The sequence below is a fragment of the Lasioglossum baleicum genome, unplaced genomic scaffold, assembly GCF_051020765.1.
Source record: "Lasioglossum baleicum unplaced genomic scaffold, iyLasBale1 scaffold0021, whole genome shotgun sequence".
NCBI classification, from domain to species: domain Eukaryota; kingdom Metazoa; phylum Arthropoda; class Insecta; order Hymenoptera; family Halictidae; genus Lasioglossum; species Lasioglossum baleicum.
Window position 1 is genome coordinate 2,330,501 of NW_027469081.1, and position 19,508 is coordinate 2,350,008.

Consider the following 19,508-nt stretch of genomic DNA (forward strand, 5'->3'; position numbering starts at 1 on the left):
TCAGTTCGAATTATTGAGAGAGAGTCGCAATATTTTCTATTTATTCTTAAATTCTGATCGACGTTTGTATTAGGTTGGCAACTAAATTCGCGTTTCGTAATTCTTTTATTGTATGTATCATTATAACCTCTCATTCAGTGACCATTCCTTTTGAACTGTATACTGTATATCATTGAAAGCTCTGAATTTTGCGATTAATTTGATATAAAATACTCGTGCTTAAAAAATATATATATATATATATGTATATATAAATGACCTTGTTTGAGAAAAATGTGGAGGTCGCGGACTTAGTTGCCAACGTAATATTTATACACAGGTACAGCGAATAACTTTTTCAAAATTAGGTCTGTGTCAATTAAACATATCCTAAAATTTTCGTCAAAATCGGACGTTGCAATGAGCTACAAACGTCTAAAGATGGTCAAAATTGCAGTTTTTCACAGATTCTTACATCTTTCAATGTCTGTCGTTTTTTCCGCATCAACTGATCTCGATGAAACTTTAACAGTGCATATAATTGACACAGATCTATAAAACGTATTTAAAATTTTCAATATAGGCCCACATAAAAAAGTTGTAAAATGCAACTTTTAGTATTTTCTCTACAATTCCGATCTATTGAAATTTTTTAAAAAATTTCTTTTCACGTCCTGCAGTAAACTAATTGCTCTAGCTTCCCAAAATAGTTCAAATCGTATAGTACAATATTAAAAAAGTTATCGTCTTTTTTATATGTATATTATGTGTACTGCCGGCGAAGAAGGAACAGTTTCTTCTTTAATTTTTGCGAAGTGGAAATTCTTTTCTTTCTACTGCATAATGAAATGTTCTATGCAATTTTCTCGATAAAATTGATTGTTGTGCGATCCAACAGAAGAATAAATAATTGTATTTTCATAAAAATGAACAAAAATAGATGCATCCAATTATATCAATATCATGATACAACTACTTAAGAACAATGTTTTCTTCCATTCGACGAACATAAGCAACTGGGAGAAAATATTTAGAATTGTATTCCCGTATGTTTTTTTTTAAGCACGACACTTTTAGTCGTGGATTTATACGGTGGTTTTAATTACGAATTCAATCGTGGGGTACTTTATTCCCATACAAATGCGTGTCGCCGTCACAGATAATGGAAGAGTATGTCCCACGACACTGGTACAAACGCATATATCGGCGGGGTATTAATTATTATGGACGGTACTAATATTGTGTCATGTAAAGCGTGTAATTTCTGCACGTCCATCTAATACGCCAACGACGGATTGAATGAAAGTGCCGTTAAGATGAATACGTATAGTCTTTGGTATAATACAGTGCATTAGTTAGCTCCGACAGTCGTACGATGCATACAAAGCGAGTAAATGAAGGCAATAAGATAGTTCACCGACCTCGAATTAATCCTATTAATAAGCCGCGGAACTGATACCATGAATAAACGTGTAATTTCTCGGTTGTACAGGCGAGTCGCCGGTTTATTTTTTGCACTTAGATTGCGATTAATCCTCTGTGTATTTTTGCAAATCAGGAATAAAAAAAAAGAGAGTTCCGTTGCTTGGAACTTTCATTGAGAAATTACGGTTTCTTGAATGCAACGGGAACAGGCTATAAATACGCAGTAAATATCAATATGCAGCTTTATTGTATGTCGATACAATATACAGTGGCCGAAATTTCTATGAAGTCATCTTCTTTTTCATAGATATTTTAAAAATATCACCATTTTTGTTGATTTATCGTATCTGGTCTTGTGCCTTGTAGACACTCGGATAGAGGGACTGCGTACTCTAGACCGCTATGTTTACTATTTACGTTTGTTTCGATTTTTTTCTGTGTGGTGCAGAACACAAGTGTGCGAAGTTTCTATAAAGTCACTTAGTGTTTCTCTGTATTCTGAGCAGAGAACTACGGAAAACTGCGAATATTCTAAAAGTGTTAGTTTTAGAACTCACAGAAATCCTGTTTGTTATATGTAATTTGATTCACGTGTATGAGAATGCCGATAGGAAAAGTACTAACAAGTGAAGAAAAAGCATCAGTCGATGCTTATAAAAATATGGGCTGCTCTAATCGAGCAATTGCTAAGAAAACTAATCGGTCGTATACTGTGATTAATAATTATATCAATTTACGTGAAAATTACGGAAAAAATCATCTTAAAGGTAGTAATAAAAAATAGTCAAAGAGACAACATTCAATATTAACGAGGTCTGCAGCTAAGGAAAGGAAAAATGCAGCAGAATTTCGAGCTGAATTGGAGCTCCCAGTAACAACAAGACGTATGCAACAACTTTTAAATTCTTCTGGACAAAAATACAACGTAAACCAGGCCTTAAAAAAGTACATAAACCGGCCCGTATTGATTTCGCACGGGCACAAAACACAGTGACATTATAGAAATTTCGGCCACTGTAGATTATTGTAAGAGGACTGTACAGGCCAATTCCTTATGCACAAATATGTACATAAATATTAGTCGTACATTTGTCTGTACGAAATTCGATATTACGAGTTCAGTTTGTTTGTCCGATCACTATGAGATAATTCTACTTGTATAATATTTATCCACAGTGACAGCGACGGATAGCTTTTGTTTCCGACAGTAATTTTATATAAACTGAACTTGAGTTACAGCGGGACTTACGAAACACAGACGACATAATCGGATTATCACAGTCCACTGCAAGTGGAAATAGTCAGCAATAATCAGCTTCACTAGTCACTGTATCTGAAATCACACATGGTAGACACAAGCTCTCTTTCAATTATAATTATAATTATTCATATTATTTATTATACGTATACAACTAATGTTTCTCTGTAGTGTTTTGAAAATGTCTCAACCTCGCCTATACCAGAATACATAATCAAAACTATAAACTCACGTAGGAAATTTCAAAAGTGTCCTTCACCGACACTTCGCTTCTCCCCCCCTCCCCCCCACTTCGCTACACAATATTAAACAAAATAAATATAATCATCATATACTCTTCTGTATATCCTACGATGTTTATTTAAAACGGGTCCCATGGAAATCACCGACACAAATTTCCCCGACACGGTTTTCACCGACAACATTTCACCGACAATAACTTTTTTGACCGACAAGAAATTTAATCGACAACGAGTTTGATTCACAATGACTTGAGCCGACCACAGTATGTATTATCATGTAGTATTATCACATATGTATTATATGTATTATCAGAGAGTATTATCACACACACACACATACACACATATATACTGTGGTCATCTCAAGTCGTTGTCGGTCAAAATCGTTTTCGGTTAACCCTTTGCGCTCGAAGCAATTTGAACTCCAAAATCAAGACATTTGTCTCAACCCAGATCATTTTTGTTCTATGTAATCTTTTTTACATTGTGCACATGAAATGGAACCTGTATTCTTATTATATAACAGTTGAGCTTTTCACAATTTATAGAATACAGACAAATTGAAGAATGTTAAAACTGTTTTGAATAATGGTATGGACAATTTTTAGTGGCGCCTCAGACGTCCCATTCGAGTGCGAAGGGTTAAAGGCGTTGTCGGCCAAAGTTATTGTCGGTCAAGTCTTGAGTCGGTGCAATGTGTTGCCGGTGAAAACCGTGTTGGGGAAAGTGTCTGTGATTTCCATGGGACCCTTTGAAACATCTTTTTATACCGCTCTAGTTTTCAAGATACGCAATTTTGTGAACAAAACGGACATTCCGACGCACTGTGGACACCTGCGAGCAGATCCACGAAAATTTGTTGATCCGGTGATGATAATTTGATGATCCACCGTGCGTTCTCACACGGCCGCCGTGCCGCGCCGGTTTCTATCGTCCCGGGTGCTTGCGGAGTACGAGGAGCGTTTGATCAGAAAGCGGATATTCCCGGCGCGCGGGGGAATCCGTAAAAGTCGTGAGAGAGCCAGTGTCCTGCTGGGTATAATAAGGACCTCCGTGGACGTTATCGGATATCACATGAGAGTGGTCAGCAGGTCGTTGAGCTACGAAAAATCCTTGCACGGCAGCGGCAGGTTGCGAGATCTGGACATCCGATACATCCGTTCTGTTACCGAGTGCGCTCGCTGGCTGCTCTCGGGCCTGCATGCCGGGCTCACGCATCGGCCCGATGCTTTCCTACCTTATCGGCTTCCGGGGAATCTGTGTTTCCACGCTTCCAGCACCGGGAACAACAAATCGCCGTGCCGCGCCGGTTGGAATCGAATTAGCGGAATCCTTCGCTCGGTCAGATGGCGACGGATTTTTCGCCGAGAGATCGTCTCGCCGCGCCGCTCCGTCTTCTTTCTAATTGGAATCGCTCGGCACCGCTTTGTTATTCTTCGGATCCTCCCCTCGATCGAATCCCGAGTCCAGGAATCTTTCGACTCGCGCACGGCAAATTAAACGATTCGCGCGCCGACCATTTTATTTAACGCCGCGCGCCGCCGCCTGATCGGCGACTTCTCAGACTTTCGGCTCTTCCGAGATCTCTGCGATTTGTACGCCGCAGGATTACTCGCGGTTTCGAAGAAATTATGGGAGACGCGGCGGAAAAGCGTTGATCAATTTATCTCTGTTGGTTAGTTGGAACGATCCAGAAGTTAATTGGACCTCTACACTAATTTGCTCCCCTTTGTTCTTGGGTGAAATGATTGAGAAGTATACGACACGTATCTCTTGTAATTAGTGGAAACGTTTTTGATCTTGCATAGCGAATATGTATATTGTTTTATAGGAGGATCCTATAGAAATGTTTAAAATAGCTCTTCTTCATAATGGGTTATTAGCAAATTCGAATAGCATCGCGATACACTCTAGCAACGTAACTTCGATCATAGAGTTAGATTGTAATATTAGTTGGATAGTTAATAGCCAAGGGATTTCTAACCAATTTTTCTGCAGCGACAGCGAGTGCATCGTAAACTATCGAGTCGTCTCGAGCAATGTAATTGGAAAATTTCTGTTGGGGTTTTTCATTAACTGCGTATTACTTAATCAACATATTTAATTTATTACTTAGGTGAGGTTCTATGCATTCCATACCTGAAATTCTTGCGATTCCAGTGTTAATTACAATCAATGAACGAGCAAAACGAAATCTCTCTGGTGGCGTTTTCTAATCAATAAAATGTAATATCTCGCAGAATATGCGCCGTTTGTTAGTACATATGTAGTTTGATCCAATAAATCTGTTATTGTGTTTTACCTAGATCGATAATGATAAGCTGTGACGCGTAGCGTAGTCATTATGAGACTAATTCATGAGCTCTTGGTGAACTATCAGGGGTAATGTAACTGCAGGCTAGTCTGTGGTTGCAGAGAAGTGGTCGCTGCAATAAAACAGCCCGAAACGAAGTTTGCATAAAATTTCTAGGATCCACCTTTCTTCGTGGAGACTATAGAATTCGTAAAGATTAAGCGGGTCTCTATAGAAGAAAATACGCTAATAGAAAAGCTCCTGGAAGCGACGAGAACGCCGATGATTATGGTTCGGGTCATTTATCTGCGTTAGCGCCTATTGAAGTGGCAATTGGAAGCCGGTGGCGCATTTCCATGTCGCACGAAGTATTCATAAATTCATTTCGGCTAAACGGCTCGCTTTATTACCAGCACGGTAAAAAAGTACCGGGCAGACGGCAAAAAAAAGAAATTAATATAATGCACCCGCCTTTCGTTCTGCGTCCACGTGATCGTTATTTTATGCCGCTCCCGGACGCTTCGTTCTCGTTTAATCTTATTTTTATGGCCGACTCGGATTCTCTTCGTTTTCTCGATGCAAGGGATAGACACCATTAACACGTTTGTTTATAAAATTTCAACGGACCGCTTGGTGTACAAGTTGATCGAATTGAAACGTTTCATAAAAATCGTAGATCGATTTTGTGCTAGAAATTAGAGGTTGAACAAATTTTTAAACGCTATGCAGCTTATCATGCTTGACAAGGTGAAGCACTGAAAGTTGCCGTGTGCTATGTTTTTATCGATGTAATTAGCTTCAAGGGTACTTCGGATACCCTTATCTGTCACCACACTCGAGAATCACTTGTCAAACACACCAAACATACTCGACAAAAGGTACAACGCGAGCAGTCGCTAAAATATTTCTTAATTACGCATGCAAGACGCAAAAAGTCGGGATAAAACGTTCCCGAAACTCGATCTCCGTAGCATTTCAATTCGCGAAGGACAATTGAAACGCAATCTGCTCGTAAATATTCCGCCAGTTGTTTCAATATTTTATAAGCGAGGCCGAGTCAGCGCGAATTTTTGCTCTCGAAGAGAAACAAATTCGGTTCCCGGCGTATACGTACACGCACACACGTCCGGTGATTCGAAGAGACGATTGCGCTCACGCGCATAAATGAGCATATAAGTAAAGAGTGAATCAGCGATTCGCGACGATTTATTATCGTAGCTGAATTCACGGCCCGGAGCCTTGTTCGTGCATCTTGATTCATACGACCGCGTCGAAGCCCGAAGTTACAAATATGAATAATCAAACAGGATGATGGAGCGACCGAATACATAAAACGAGCGGCCATATTGTGTGTGCGCGTGTGTGTGTCGGTCTTTGCAAAAACTTTATCGTTCCGCAATATTTCCTCCTGATTGAGTCGCTGGGATGAGCTTGTTCCTTATTGGTTATTTGAAAATTAAATAAATATATAATGTAATAAAAGGGGGATCGATTGGTTTAGCAAGAAAAATTGGGTTGCACCAGAGAGTAAAGTGCAATTGCACGTGGCGGATGCATCGGTGCAACCGCATAGATGACATATGACTCTATCCTTGTTTTCTATTTTCACAAATCTCACCCTGTATATAAATATTATGTATACAGTAGAATTTCCTCGGCAAATTGAAGCTGCAAAATTGTAGGGTGGGGGAACGTTTTGCTCCGGGCGGGGAGATGAAAACGCGCATCGAACCAATTAAAACGCGCCGATAATGAACTCCCGATCGATTGCACAAGCGGGATCGTGTATCATCGGCACACGAACGAAAGAGGAACACGAGCAAGGAGGCAGAAAAGCGATTAAGTCGCTCGTCGGAGAATCGTGCGCGTTGCTCGGAAGATGCGCGGGTGCACGGGAACGAAATACAGCTGCGGTTGCAAGTTGCAACGGGTTGGGGCTGCACCCAAGAGCAGCACAGTGCCATTCGTTGACGCGCGATGCTTGTCTGCAAGGCGTACAGTGGTCTATAGATAGATTCACGGCGGATAAAGCTCTCGGTGCACGTAAGAAAATAGTAATTACGGGCACGATCACCGTGGATAAGAGGAGCAAGGGTAAAAAAGACCGATTCACGGCACGGTAAACGCGCCGAGCTGCATAGCAGGCTCGGTGCTCTTGTCCTGGTCGCATCCTGGCAAGGTTTCTTGGTCAGGTGGATTAGGTCGGGTCGTCTATTATCTTTCTTTTCTCAAGAAGAAGTCTATTCGCTACTGTTCGACATGAATTTATTTTGCATCGAAGGACACGCAAGTTCCAAACGCATCAAACCCGAAGTCTAATAGTAAATGATGAAAACTGTTAAAAGATAAACTCTCGACTGGTACATACTCGCTCGATACGTCCACGATTCAAGACCTTATTATCGCTTCTGCAATTTTCCGGCTGTCTCTACGCGCGGAATTAAAATTACATAAAATAGCCAGCTGTCAGTGTTGAATATATTGGACACCTCTGTAATATATTCTGATTGCGCGAACATACTCCGGCATCGTAAATACAGAAAACACGTATGCGTATTGTGACACCAATCCACGTCTCTGGACCTATCAGTCCGTATCTACTCCACTTCCGGTCTCGGTACATCGACACGTCCACGGGCGCGTCCATAAATTTCAATCCGTGTCGAGAAAATCAACCTCCCATTGTAAGAAACATTACCGGCGCGGGGCGCGCCCCGTGTAAAAAACCGACGATCTAGGCGGACAGTCTGGATCTCGATCCACCGGGAACAGACGCAACATTGCCGTGGTGACGCGCGGGCGACAACCGCGACGCGATTAAGCCCCCCATAACTCTGATTATCTGGCGTTTTATGAATTTGTTTAATGATATGCATTATCGTGTATCGTCGGGTAATACAACCGTTGTATTTACGAGCGCGCGTACGCCGGAGATCAGGCCCCGATAAGCCCGTTGACGCGTTCAATTCAGGACTTATGAACTAGACGAGAAGGCATTCACGAGTTTCTTCTGCCAACGTACACCGGAGGCCCCGATGCAACAATGCCCCCTTCTCCTAGGCTCTTGGGGGCCCTCTCTCGGGGTCCCGGGGAGATCCGGACAACCATAAATTTCACGCCGCCACGGTGAACTTCTACCTATCTTGATACGTGTGTCTCGAATTTCCCTCGGCTCTGAACTTTCGTACGCGAACCGCGCGGCTAGAGAGTTTACACGTATTCGAGTTCGACACCGCGTACAAATTGCGAACGCTTCAAATGTCAGCCTCCTGCCCGCTCCCGAAGAGCGATCCCGTCCCACTTCGGGGCTAGTTTTATTCGACACACCGGAGCTTTCTATCTTTCGGAAACAAAAGACGCGCGCGGCACATTTCTGCGGCCTCGATTGCGATCGCGAGCCACTTAGCGGACCGAATCAAGATCATTGAACAGTGCAGCGTGGGTGAGCCTTGATCCTTTCGATCCTGGAGAAATAGGATGTCTCCTGCAACTGCTAGCAACTTTTTCGATTTTGTCGAGAATCTTCAAGGTTAAGTGGAATAGCCCACGGTGCAGATTGAGTGTCAGACACGACTCGAACCTCCGCCTGGTCTTATCTAGTCATGACTAATTATGCACGATACGAAATCCGGTTAATATTTTACCGACCCTTGGATAACGTCGGAAATAATACAACAATGTCTGCAACCCTTATGAAACTTAAAAAATTCTAGAGAATGAAAATATTCTAAAATAGCTTCGAGTGCAAAGGGTTCAGTTATAAGACTGGTCCGATCGTCGGATCGTTAGGTTGCGACATCGTGAGTTCTAGAGCAACCACCTAAGCGATTTAGGGTTAAGAGAGGCTCTCGCTCGCGCGGACACAACCATAAGCTGGAGAGTGCTTCCCGTCTAACTTCTTTCGAGGAGTCTCATCAATTTCCGGTAACCAGTTCACTTCGCCGACGAAGTGAGCGAACCAGTTGCTTCACTTCGCGGATCAAGTTCTGCGCTACAACCCTCTCCGGGTCCTCTCGAGCGGTCTGGAGAGAAGTTTCAGGCCCGGAGTCGGCTGAGACGTGCGTGCGTGCGTTCGTTTGTGTGTATCTGTGTCTCTCTGTGTACGAAGATGCTGGACGAGTACGGGCCGCGGCTCTATGTACTCAATAAGTCTTGAAGGGTCGAACCAGAGAGGATACTATACGTCCGCGACATGTTAAGTCCTCGCCGTACGAACCGCGGAGTAACGAAGAAATTTATGAAGCGACCGTTCTCTAAACGCAAGTGCACCGCGCCGCGGACATTCCTCCCGACGACATTTCCTGTATATCGTGGTCATTAATTATTGTTATTACTTATTTCATGCGATATACGCTCTTCTTCCCGCCGGCAGAGGCGGTGCGGCGGAGACCCGATACTCGGATCGTTTTCATTAGATTTTTGCGGGGGCCAGGTCGTTTGTTAGCGGGCTCGTTAACAGCACTGGTTTAATTGTTCGCGGAAATGTTGCTGATGTCGGCGTGTGAGAAACTAGACGTTCAGGTTTGCTTCTTCGATAGCTAACAATTCCGGAAACTGTAGCTGAGAAATGAAAGAAACAATGAATTAGGATCTCGACTCTCCATCGATTACTATATTCCAGAAGAGCAAACGTAGAAGAGCACACAGGGCCTCCGGTAGCAATCGCGCAGCAAACATTTCAGAAAACCGTGTTCCCGTTCGTGTTTTGAAGAAAAATTATCTAACAGCAGGGTGAAAAGAATCCGCTCCGGCGTATATCGTGGAATTATCGAGTCTCGCCCCCTTGGGGCAGTAAGGGAATCGTCGGATAGGCAATTTTTCGAGGCGCTAGGTCGTTATAGCGTGTAATTATGGATCGATAGGATGTCGGAGGATCTCGCTGCACACACGAAATTGCAGGGTTGAAACGGAATGGAGTAAGCAAGAGGCGCTTCGCGAATCGCCTAGCGTGTTTCTCGCGTCGTCGTCGGCGAGCTGTCGACAGGAGGTGTGGTGTGTCGGCAACAGAATACTTTTATCGTGGCTAATGATGTATGGTGCGTTATTCGACGATTGCTTGCGGTTCGACGCGTTCGTGTTAGGTTGTGCACGCCCACTTCGGCTGCGAATCGACGAAAATTCAATCAAGTCACTGGCTCCGGACTGCCGATATCGATCCCGTATTTTCAATCAGCCCCTCCCACGATCAGGCGAAATTTATTGTGCCGCGCGGAGACCCGAATTTCGCGAGCCGCAGAATCGTGTCAATTACGGTGTGTAATCGGAGCGACGGAAATCATTTATTTGCAACCTAGTTCTCGCCGCAAAGTCAAATATTATACGCTGATCTGTTCAGTGACAGTTGAGCTTTATGTCTGCTGAAAGTAAATAGCACAGAAGTAACGTGTCTAATATAAGAAATGGAATTACGGTGTAAATTCCAACACGAAGATTACGTCCGTTCACTGACCCGTTCACCCTACCGTAATTTTAATCGTGAACCGAATGGTGCGGTGGAAACTATGAAACGGAAAGTTGCAATAAAACGGTACTAGCCGAACAAGAAGTTACGGTGAAGTAGTATTTAATTACGCAATAAAAAGCTACAGTGAAGTGGTTAATTGCGAAATAAATACGTAGTTACAATGAAGCGATAATTGCGAAATAAGGATTTACAATGAAGTGGTAATGACGAAATGAAAAGTTACAAAGTGAAGCGATATAGCAATTACGAATTAAAAAGGACTGCCGAGTGGAAAGCGGCTCGTTCGCGAAGTCGAAATTCGTTGCAATAAAAGCCGCGTCGATGTCGTATGCTAAGCGTTGATAAATTCGATAGAAAAGGGAAAAGAGTAGTGAAACAGCGGAATGCGTATGTAATACGTATGGGAACGGGTTATTTTCCAGCAGCTGAGAGACACCTGTCAAACTTATCAACGTCAATTAGCTGGTTGGAATAGGAAAAGCGTGTAAATTATCCGAGATACGTCAGGTTACACGAATACTCGAGCTACCGTACATAAATTCACGTGATGCCGCTAATTTATTTATGGGAGCGGAGATGTCCTTGGAATTAATCATTGAAATTCCTTTAATGACTGTCATCTTAAGTATTCAAAATTGGACGTTTTCCGCCGCGTAGATCGATTTCGATAATGAAATTTGCAGGTACGGTCGCACCAACCAATTAGTCGGTGCGATTAATTAATGGCAGCTAGCGGGAAGAATTTTTTGAGTTAGCAAGATTAACAGATACCTAGTTTACGCAACCAGCTGATAGATGGATTCGCGGTCCCCCTCGTCCGCGCATTATCTGAAAATCAGAAACCGGATTTCTCTACCTGTGGAATTGAAAAGCTCTTGCGTGGGGGAGCCCGGGGGAGGAGGTTACGTGTGAACAGAGAAATTATATCGATGATTAATTGCATTTCACTCGCCTGAACCTGTTCCTGCTAAAATTAAGAAACAAACGAGCGCCACTTTCGTTCTTTCGATCTGATATCGGCGAAGATATTACTGCAGATACATTCTGCCCCAACGAAATTATCAGAAGCGTTTATAGTGAGTCGGTATTTAAGACGCCAAGAGTAAATAAGAACCGCGTCGAGCCCCGGAGCTCGACGGAATTTTCACTTTGCAATTTTCAGTGACGATAAAGCCTTTCAGTTTCATGTTTGCTTACCGGTTTCACTGAATGTAGAATATTCAGCATAGAAAACGAGACGGCTTTTTAATTGTTTCTCTCTCTTCTTTCAGCCGTGGTCGTGCGGTATTTGACCAGGCGGTATATCGGCGAATACAGCTCAACCAGCGGTAAGTTAATCGCAGATTTCAATAATTATTTCTCTAGCTAATGCGCTATTCATCCTGATAAAATGGAATTTGTAGTATTTTGTCCGAATATGTATAATTCCACTATTAAAAAAGTGTTCGAATATTACCGTGATTGGCTGTGGCTGAACGCGAACACCGATAAAATCGTACAGCAGAAATTTCGAGCAATCATCTCGGTCTCCCACGTGACGCAGGCTCGACGTCGGCGTCCATAAAGCGGCGGCGGACAATCGTCTTATCTATTGCCCGCATTATTTCAATCTACGCGACGCGAATCTCGCGTTCGCGAGCGCAGAGAATTCAATTTTCTCGTCGGAGCGTGCACCGGCCGGTGTCATTCACTTCTCTAGACAGTACAATGGTCCATTTCATAGATCGCTTTTGTTAATCGCGCTACCAGCCCTCGTCGGGGCTATTATCGTTCGCCGCGGAACGCGTCACGGGGGTTACGTGACGGTTTTCATTAGGACACCGGGCCGGTTTCATTGTTCCTGTTAGCCGCAATTTATTTCGCGGACCGTGAGAATCGAGGTAGAGGGAAAACGTCGTTCACGGGATATCATCGAGATCATCATCATCGCGATATACACACACGCGACGCGTTGCGTCGCGCGGCGCCGCGCCGATGACCGATGCGCGACCGTTCGCGCGGATAATAGGCCGCGATTTACAATCGGCGTGTAGGCCTCTCGTCTCGGTTTTCACTACGGTAAATAATAGAGATCGCTCGATTTCACCTTCTGCTCCGATGACGAATGCGCGCTGCGTTAGGGCGAGCCTACGCCGCACAGTGGGACGAAACGGGCGATTCCCTGCACATGGCTTTTTCATCCAGTTATTCCTTTATAAAAATTTAAATGAAAAATCTCTGTATTTTTTCGTGGTGAATCGAATGGTGAAGTCCGTTAGGTGATAGGACAGCGCATTCATAGAACAATGATCTTGGATCTTTTATTTTCACATGAAACATTTAATGGTTACTTAAATATGTACCGAAGAATTAATAGAATTTAGTTTTTGTTTGATTTTTTAATTTTGTTTAATGTTTTGTAGGTATGATTTGTTTAATCTTATAAACAAATTAAAAATATAAAACAAAAGCGCAAATAGGAACATATAAAAGAAAAGTAAAATAAAATCTCTACTTACGTCTCCATCTATAAAATTAATGTCATATCTAAAAAATTAATGACATCAGATTACGAGCGTCTCGATATCAAGTAAGTTTGGTCTGATGAATTTTCTTCTATCTTCAAAAGCAAGCGAGTTATTCAGGTGACCTGTTTATAGTGCCCCACCCTGTATATTGTTTCGTTGTCTTCCTTATTTATATTATTTCGTTATCTTTGTTGTTAAGTATCCTACACAGAACACTGCAATTGTATGTAAAACTCGTAACAAGTCATAGAAATATGGAATAAATACCCTCCTTTTATAATTTACAATCTTTATTCGATCATATGCATGCAATGAAAATCCACACAATTCCAACAGTTTCAAAAACTATTCGCTGCACACGGATACGTAAAGCTGAGAACTGATACTGAACGATAAGAGCAGAATTAAGAAATACATGGTCAACAAATACTGCGTTTTGCTGGAGTTTGACCCTAGAAACCACTTGTTCAAACATTATTGCTGGGAAGAATCGGACGAAGTCCGGAATGATTTTTGCGTATTTCTCTCACTAAATACCAACTGTAAACACTTGTAAAGTCTATTTTTCGGAACAAATCGGAACTTTTTTGTAACGCGACAAAATGTACGCTAACTGCCCACAACGTTACTAAACGTCAAGTGTTAAACAGTAGGACAGCCATTTTTTATTTCATCCATATTTTTCTCAGCTCAAATACACCTCGTAAGTAGGAAAAAATTATACAACAACATTACCAAAAGATGGAAACTATTAGGAAAAATTCATTAGAAAGATACGGTTTCATGAAAATTCAAGTCTTGAGCTGTCGATTTCTGATACATATGCCGGAAATATAGCGTTATCACTGACATGTCCTGGAATGTCCCCACATTTTACTTGTTCCAAAAGCCTAGGAAACAATCCTATGAGCTCTCTTACTGGGAAAAAGAAGTTTGAATTTTTCGTCCATGTCGGGGGGATTTTACATAAGTCGTCCCACTGTGGCGCCGCGCCGCGCCGGTGCTCGAGACAACGGTGAAAAACAACTGATTAGAAAGAGGCACTCCTCCCCGATTTTTATGAAATTTAAATATGTTATAGATTTCGACACTTTTAACAACTTTTCCCTTTTCACATATCGGGGGGCGCTTTTAGTTTTCGAGATATTCGCTAAAAACTATTGCTGATACTGTTTTGAATTAACCAGGACTCATTCCACTCGCATTATTTTTCCGTTACTATTTCAATTTCTGGATGACAGCTGCAATGCAAAGATTTTTCATATTATTCACAGAATGATATCATTTCCATTATTTGTAACAACTTGTGTTTTTCATTTACAAGCAAAATTACCTGCTTATTTAAAATATGTTATACATTTAAAATATTCACATCTGACAGGTAAAATCGAATGTGAAACGCGATAAATGTTCCTAATCGAATTTTTAAGAAGTGTGATTCTGGTTTAAGGGGCGTTCGAATATTCATGCGAGTATACCGTTTCAAATTTGTTCCGGTTATTTTTCCTCTGAACGCATAAAACCCGGAGTCTATTGTTGAGTTATACGATACTCTACTTGCTCGGAAGGTTTCATAATTTTCCGAGCTTCCGGGTTCCCTGAACTTCCCTTGTTATGGCGTAGGCAACCGAGCACACACGTTTGCAACGAGGGGGCGCGCTGGTTTTACGTTCTGTCGCCGTTAATATCGGCTTAATTTACTCAGAGATCGGTATCATATCGGTAACGACCGAGCTTGAACGCGTCCGGTCGGGTTCGAAGAATCACGGGATTACGTGAGCCCGTTTTCCTACGCCAAGCTCTCTCGAAACAACAGGTCCGGTTCGAAAAGTAATCGTTGCGGTCCACGGGTACAAATTGAACGATCGCGAGAATGGGCTCGAGAAACCGTCGAACAACTTCTTCCCCGCGGAGTATCGAATTCTCGGAATGCGGACTGCTCGCTGCGATTATCTTAGACTCCTTACTGCGAGTTCTCGGTTCCTCCCTTAAGCTATGCAACCTGGGACTTCTGGATAGCGACCAGATTTTCAAGATTCGCGCTCTCTTCCAGAACATAACTCATGCTTCATCTCTTTTTCCTTTGCTGGAGTATGCGGCAATAAATACATATGGCACACTATAATGTATAAATTAAAAAGCACTTTTACATAAATATATTAATGTTATATGTTTCTCGGTAGGGCAATGTCTCTTGATCCATAGAGTTATGCTGGATCGAATTATTTTGTCGTCCGATATTAGATTACGTACCAGAATAGACCGCACTTTGTACATATAAATGAAATGAACGAAATATATTCGGAAGCGAGAAAGGCACAAGTAAAACACGTAAAATGAATAAACGAACAACGGTTTTATAAGCAAACTCGAAGTACATTTCATCATCCGACGGCACTTTCATGGAACAGCTATTTCTGTTTCTGCATAAAATCGAAATAAACGAGAGGGGAACGTTAATGAGGAAATTATCTATCACTTCGAACAATTTTTTCCCAATTACGTGCAGAAAATTACATCTATTAAGTGGCTCTCGGCTAAAAGCAATGTCGCCGATCGGTGTTTTGTCGAGATGGTACACGCTCTATATCGTTAAAACGTGACCGTGCATTAACGTGAGAAAAAGTGGCGCTTCCTTCGGCTTAGGCTAGAGTACAAAGTAACGCCGGTAATAAAGCAATCAGCCGATCTAGAGCAACGCAAAAAGCTGCACCGACGAGCCTACATACGTCTGACGATCGAGGATCGAGGATCGAGGGAATATTACGGACCGTGATATCGGGCTGAAACTAACAACGATCGAAAAGATAATTCCCCGTCGATTTTCGATCGATATTACTTTTTCTCTTATCCCCCTATTACGGGAAGCTTTCAGGCAACAGCTTATTACAGATTTATTGGCAATAATTGTCTCTGTTGCAATCCTTTCTTTTTACTGTACCGTTTTCATATACATAATTACTACGTTCTTACCGCTTCTTGGGAACTGTATGTCCGAGGCGGAAAAATAATGGCAAAAGTTCGGAATTCTTCGACAGCCTAAATTGAAGTCGCATAGAAAATAGATAGTTAAATATCCTTGCGGCATGTGAATTTCTCTGTAATTCAATTAAGTATAAAATTTTCAGATATGTACATGCTATGATAAAACTTTCACGGAATCTGAATGAATAGAATTTTCTGATTAATATAACGTATAATCAATAGCTCTGAACGGATTCCTCCATCTCCGTTTCCACGACAGAAAATTCATTTAGAAAGCGTACCGTGTTTCCGGGGCGGAGTTTTTCGCGCTTTATCACTTATCTGTCTTCTCTATTTTTTCCAATGGCCTGCTCGTGCTTATTTACTTGTCCCCTTTAACTATTTTACATCTGACCCCCTTGTCCGCTATTTCTTCCTGTCACACTCTGTTTCTCTTGTATCAATATGCAACGGGTCGAATTGGCCACGGGGTAGAAAACCATTGTCTGTAACTCGAAGGAGTACTGCCTATCGAGACCTAACCGATTTGCATAACACTGTAGATAGATAGTTGCTGGATCGTTCTTGTGGAAGCACAGCCGAGGACTTTTTAATCGGTCGCTCGGTGAATTATAGACTTCAACGAGTTGCTAAAGCAACACCTCTATTTAGAGCCCGTATGTCCATCGAGTTTCGTGATGAATAGACACGGAATAAAAATTCCCACGATTTAATAGGAGAGAAGTTGCGATAATCTCATTGCAGATCTTGATAAAACGAACAAAAATTCCATCACACCGCGCGGGAAACCTACCAATCATTTTTACGAAAGCGTCGACTATAAATTTCGACAAAGTTATGGCATGATTTATTCCGTTCGTGTTCCTTGTTTCGAACAATTTTACAAAATCCGAGACAATGGAATGCCACATAATTTCTCGTAGCAGGACTGTTTACGGCCGAGCCAGGACTATTTATGGTTGCCATTAGAATCTTTCATTTCTGTTTACTCTCCCGCAGAGAAAGGAAAAGTAACAAAATCACAAATATTTTTATGCTGTATTTTTCATTCTAATTTTGCGAACGAAGGAAAACATATTCCGTGAACATCGGTGGAACAAATTGGATAAAATGTTTCCGCGAACTCGGAATATAATTTATCATGTTTCTCGCGTTGAATCGAGATCGCTAACGAGGGAAAGAACCGGAGAATCTTTGTTTCCGTGAAAGCACAACGTACCGCGTACACTTGTTATCTGTTCGGTTATCGTTTAGCAAATTTACGGAGAGCGCGATAAGAGCCGGGCCAATTTGCAGCTGGGTAAGACAATATGTAGATGCACAATTATCTCATTGTTTGAAGAGCCTATCTGCAACCGAGTTTCACATGGTTGCAACAGATGGTAGGAGAAGAGAAATCTGGCAGCCGGTCAACTCGAACACGGCCAACCGCTACATCTCAATCTTTGACGCGTTCTGTTCGACGCGCGACGGGGCGATTTTTTCTGGGCGGCTACGAAAGCGCGTTCGCGATAAAACTGGACGTGTATGTATAATTGCTGGGCCGCCGCGCGAGGGAAAATCGAAAACGAACGCGAATTCGCATGCAAGCGATACTGATTTTCACCGACAGACGATCGAAAGATGCATTTTTATCGGCGTGCTTCGCGACGAATGTTCCTCGCAGCGAGTTTCATGTTTGAGCGCTTTCAGGGTGTGTTCTACTTTGCGAAGTTTGAAGGAGGAGGTACTTTCGATGAATTCTATAGAGGAGCGTGCCTTAAATGAATTTACTTTTCTTTGTTGTTTTCCTGAGTATCTCCTATTTTTCACAAAGAAGATATAATTGAATTGTATTTTTCCTGTACCGAGCAGAATTTTCGGAAAACGGAGGACGACAAATCGAAGCAATTGTAATTCCAAAATCAAGACATTTCTTTCGACCCAGATATATTTTTATTCTTTGTAATCTGTTTGACATTTTGCGCACATCGAATTGAACCTGTTTTCTCACACAACAGTCGAGCTTTTTATAATTTAAGGGGGAACTATACCCTCGGATTGTAACTAGAAAGGAACTATTTATCAATGTTATAAACCTCTGTGCAAAAAAGAAGTTTGGTAACATTGTTAAACACGCAACTGCCTAATGAACACGAGATGGAGTTGCTTGCTATTTCCATATTCTATTCAGCTCGTCGCGAATGCCGCTATACAGGGCAGGTCGCACTAATATTAGTGCCACCGATGAGAATATCTACCTCGTCTGTGTCAGTTTTGCTATGATTCCACGTTGATAGCAGTGCAGCAGTGAAATGTTGCACAATATCGCAGCACTGATTGACAGTCTTCTTGATTAGGCGACATCTCGTCTAAACGAACTGAACTAAAATTTGCTCTAGACTGGCTCTACATCAGAGAGGACCTCTGTCTTCATGGGGAAACCTATGCTAATGTGAATGAAATCACGCGCCTCGACTTTTTGTCCTTATACGAGCATATTTTGAGCTGCACAAAGGTTCATTTGATAGAGGAAGGTTCATCACGAGTCGCTCTTCTCATCATATCAGTCAAAAAAGTCTCTTTGAGACAGAAAAATACATTGAAATCTGCGGTTATTTTTCTAGATTTTTTCTCTACTTTGGGCACTCACATTATTAGATATAAACATAATCTCGTTAAATCATGAGAAGAGCGGTCTGTATTTAACCTTCCTCTACAGAATGAGTCCTCACCCAGCTCAAAATATGCTCAAACCCATGTTTCGACCCATTTTTCTAGTAAGATTCTAGTTCCTTTCTAGTTACTTCAGTAGGGTACAGTTCCCCCTTAAAGAATACAGACAATCTTATTGTAATATTAAAAACTGGAACAACATTGTGCTCGTCAGAAGACCAGGGACGTTCATTAGAGTATATCTAGATCATTGGGGGGGCAGTGCATAAGTTTTATCGAGGCTTATCGGTGTTTTTCCGGGCTTACAGGAACCAAACAGGATTAATGAGGAATGAGGACAGTGGACAGTTTTAGAAGGTCATAGTTACGTGACCAATTAATTACCAGGTATTGACGTACGCAATTTCCAGAAGGGGTTGCATAACAGAAGTTTCGCGAACAGAATGCGCTGGAACATTTGACTGCAGCTGACACTACAGTTCCTACAATAGTGAACATACCGCAGGATAAACCGAGAGATTATTCAATCCACAGAGAAAACCCCGTTTATTCCACATTGAATCGCAACAATGAGAACAAAGTATTGTAGTAACGATGAAAAATTGAACACACGGCGAAGCCAGTGGCTGTTGAGCGTTCCCGCTTTCGGGATCGTTCCGCAAAAATGGTAGAGTGCGTGCAGCAAGAGAATAGCACGGGA

At 42.0% G+C, this 19,508-nt stretch overlaps 1 protein-coding gene across 3 annotated transcripts in view; it reads left to right on the forward strand.

Annotated features, from left to right (window-relative positions):
- The window catches only part of LOC143219222 (ras-related and estrogen-regulated growth inhibitor), a 92,239-nt gene that overhangs the window by 3,176 nt on the left and 69,555 nt on the right, over positions 1 to 19,508 (forward strand). For all 3 annotated transcript variants that reach the window (XM_076445175.1, XM_076445174.1, XM_076445176.1), the window contains exon 3: positions 11,933 to 11,989. In XM_076445175.1, the coding sequence (XP_076301290.1) occupies positions 11,933 to 11,989 (57 nt within the window). The remainder of the gene's footprint in view (positions 1 to 11,932; positions 11,990 to 19,508) is intronic.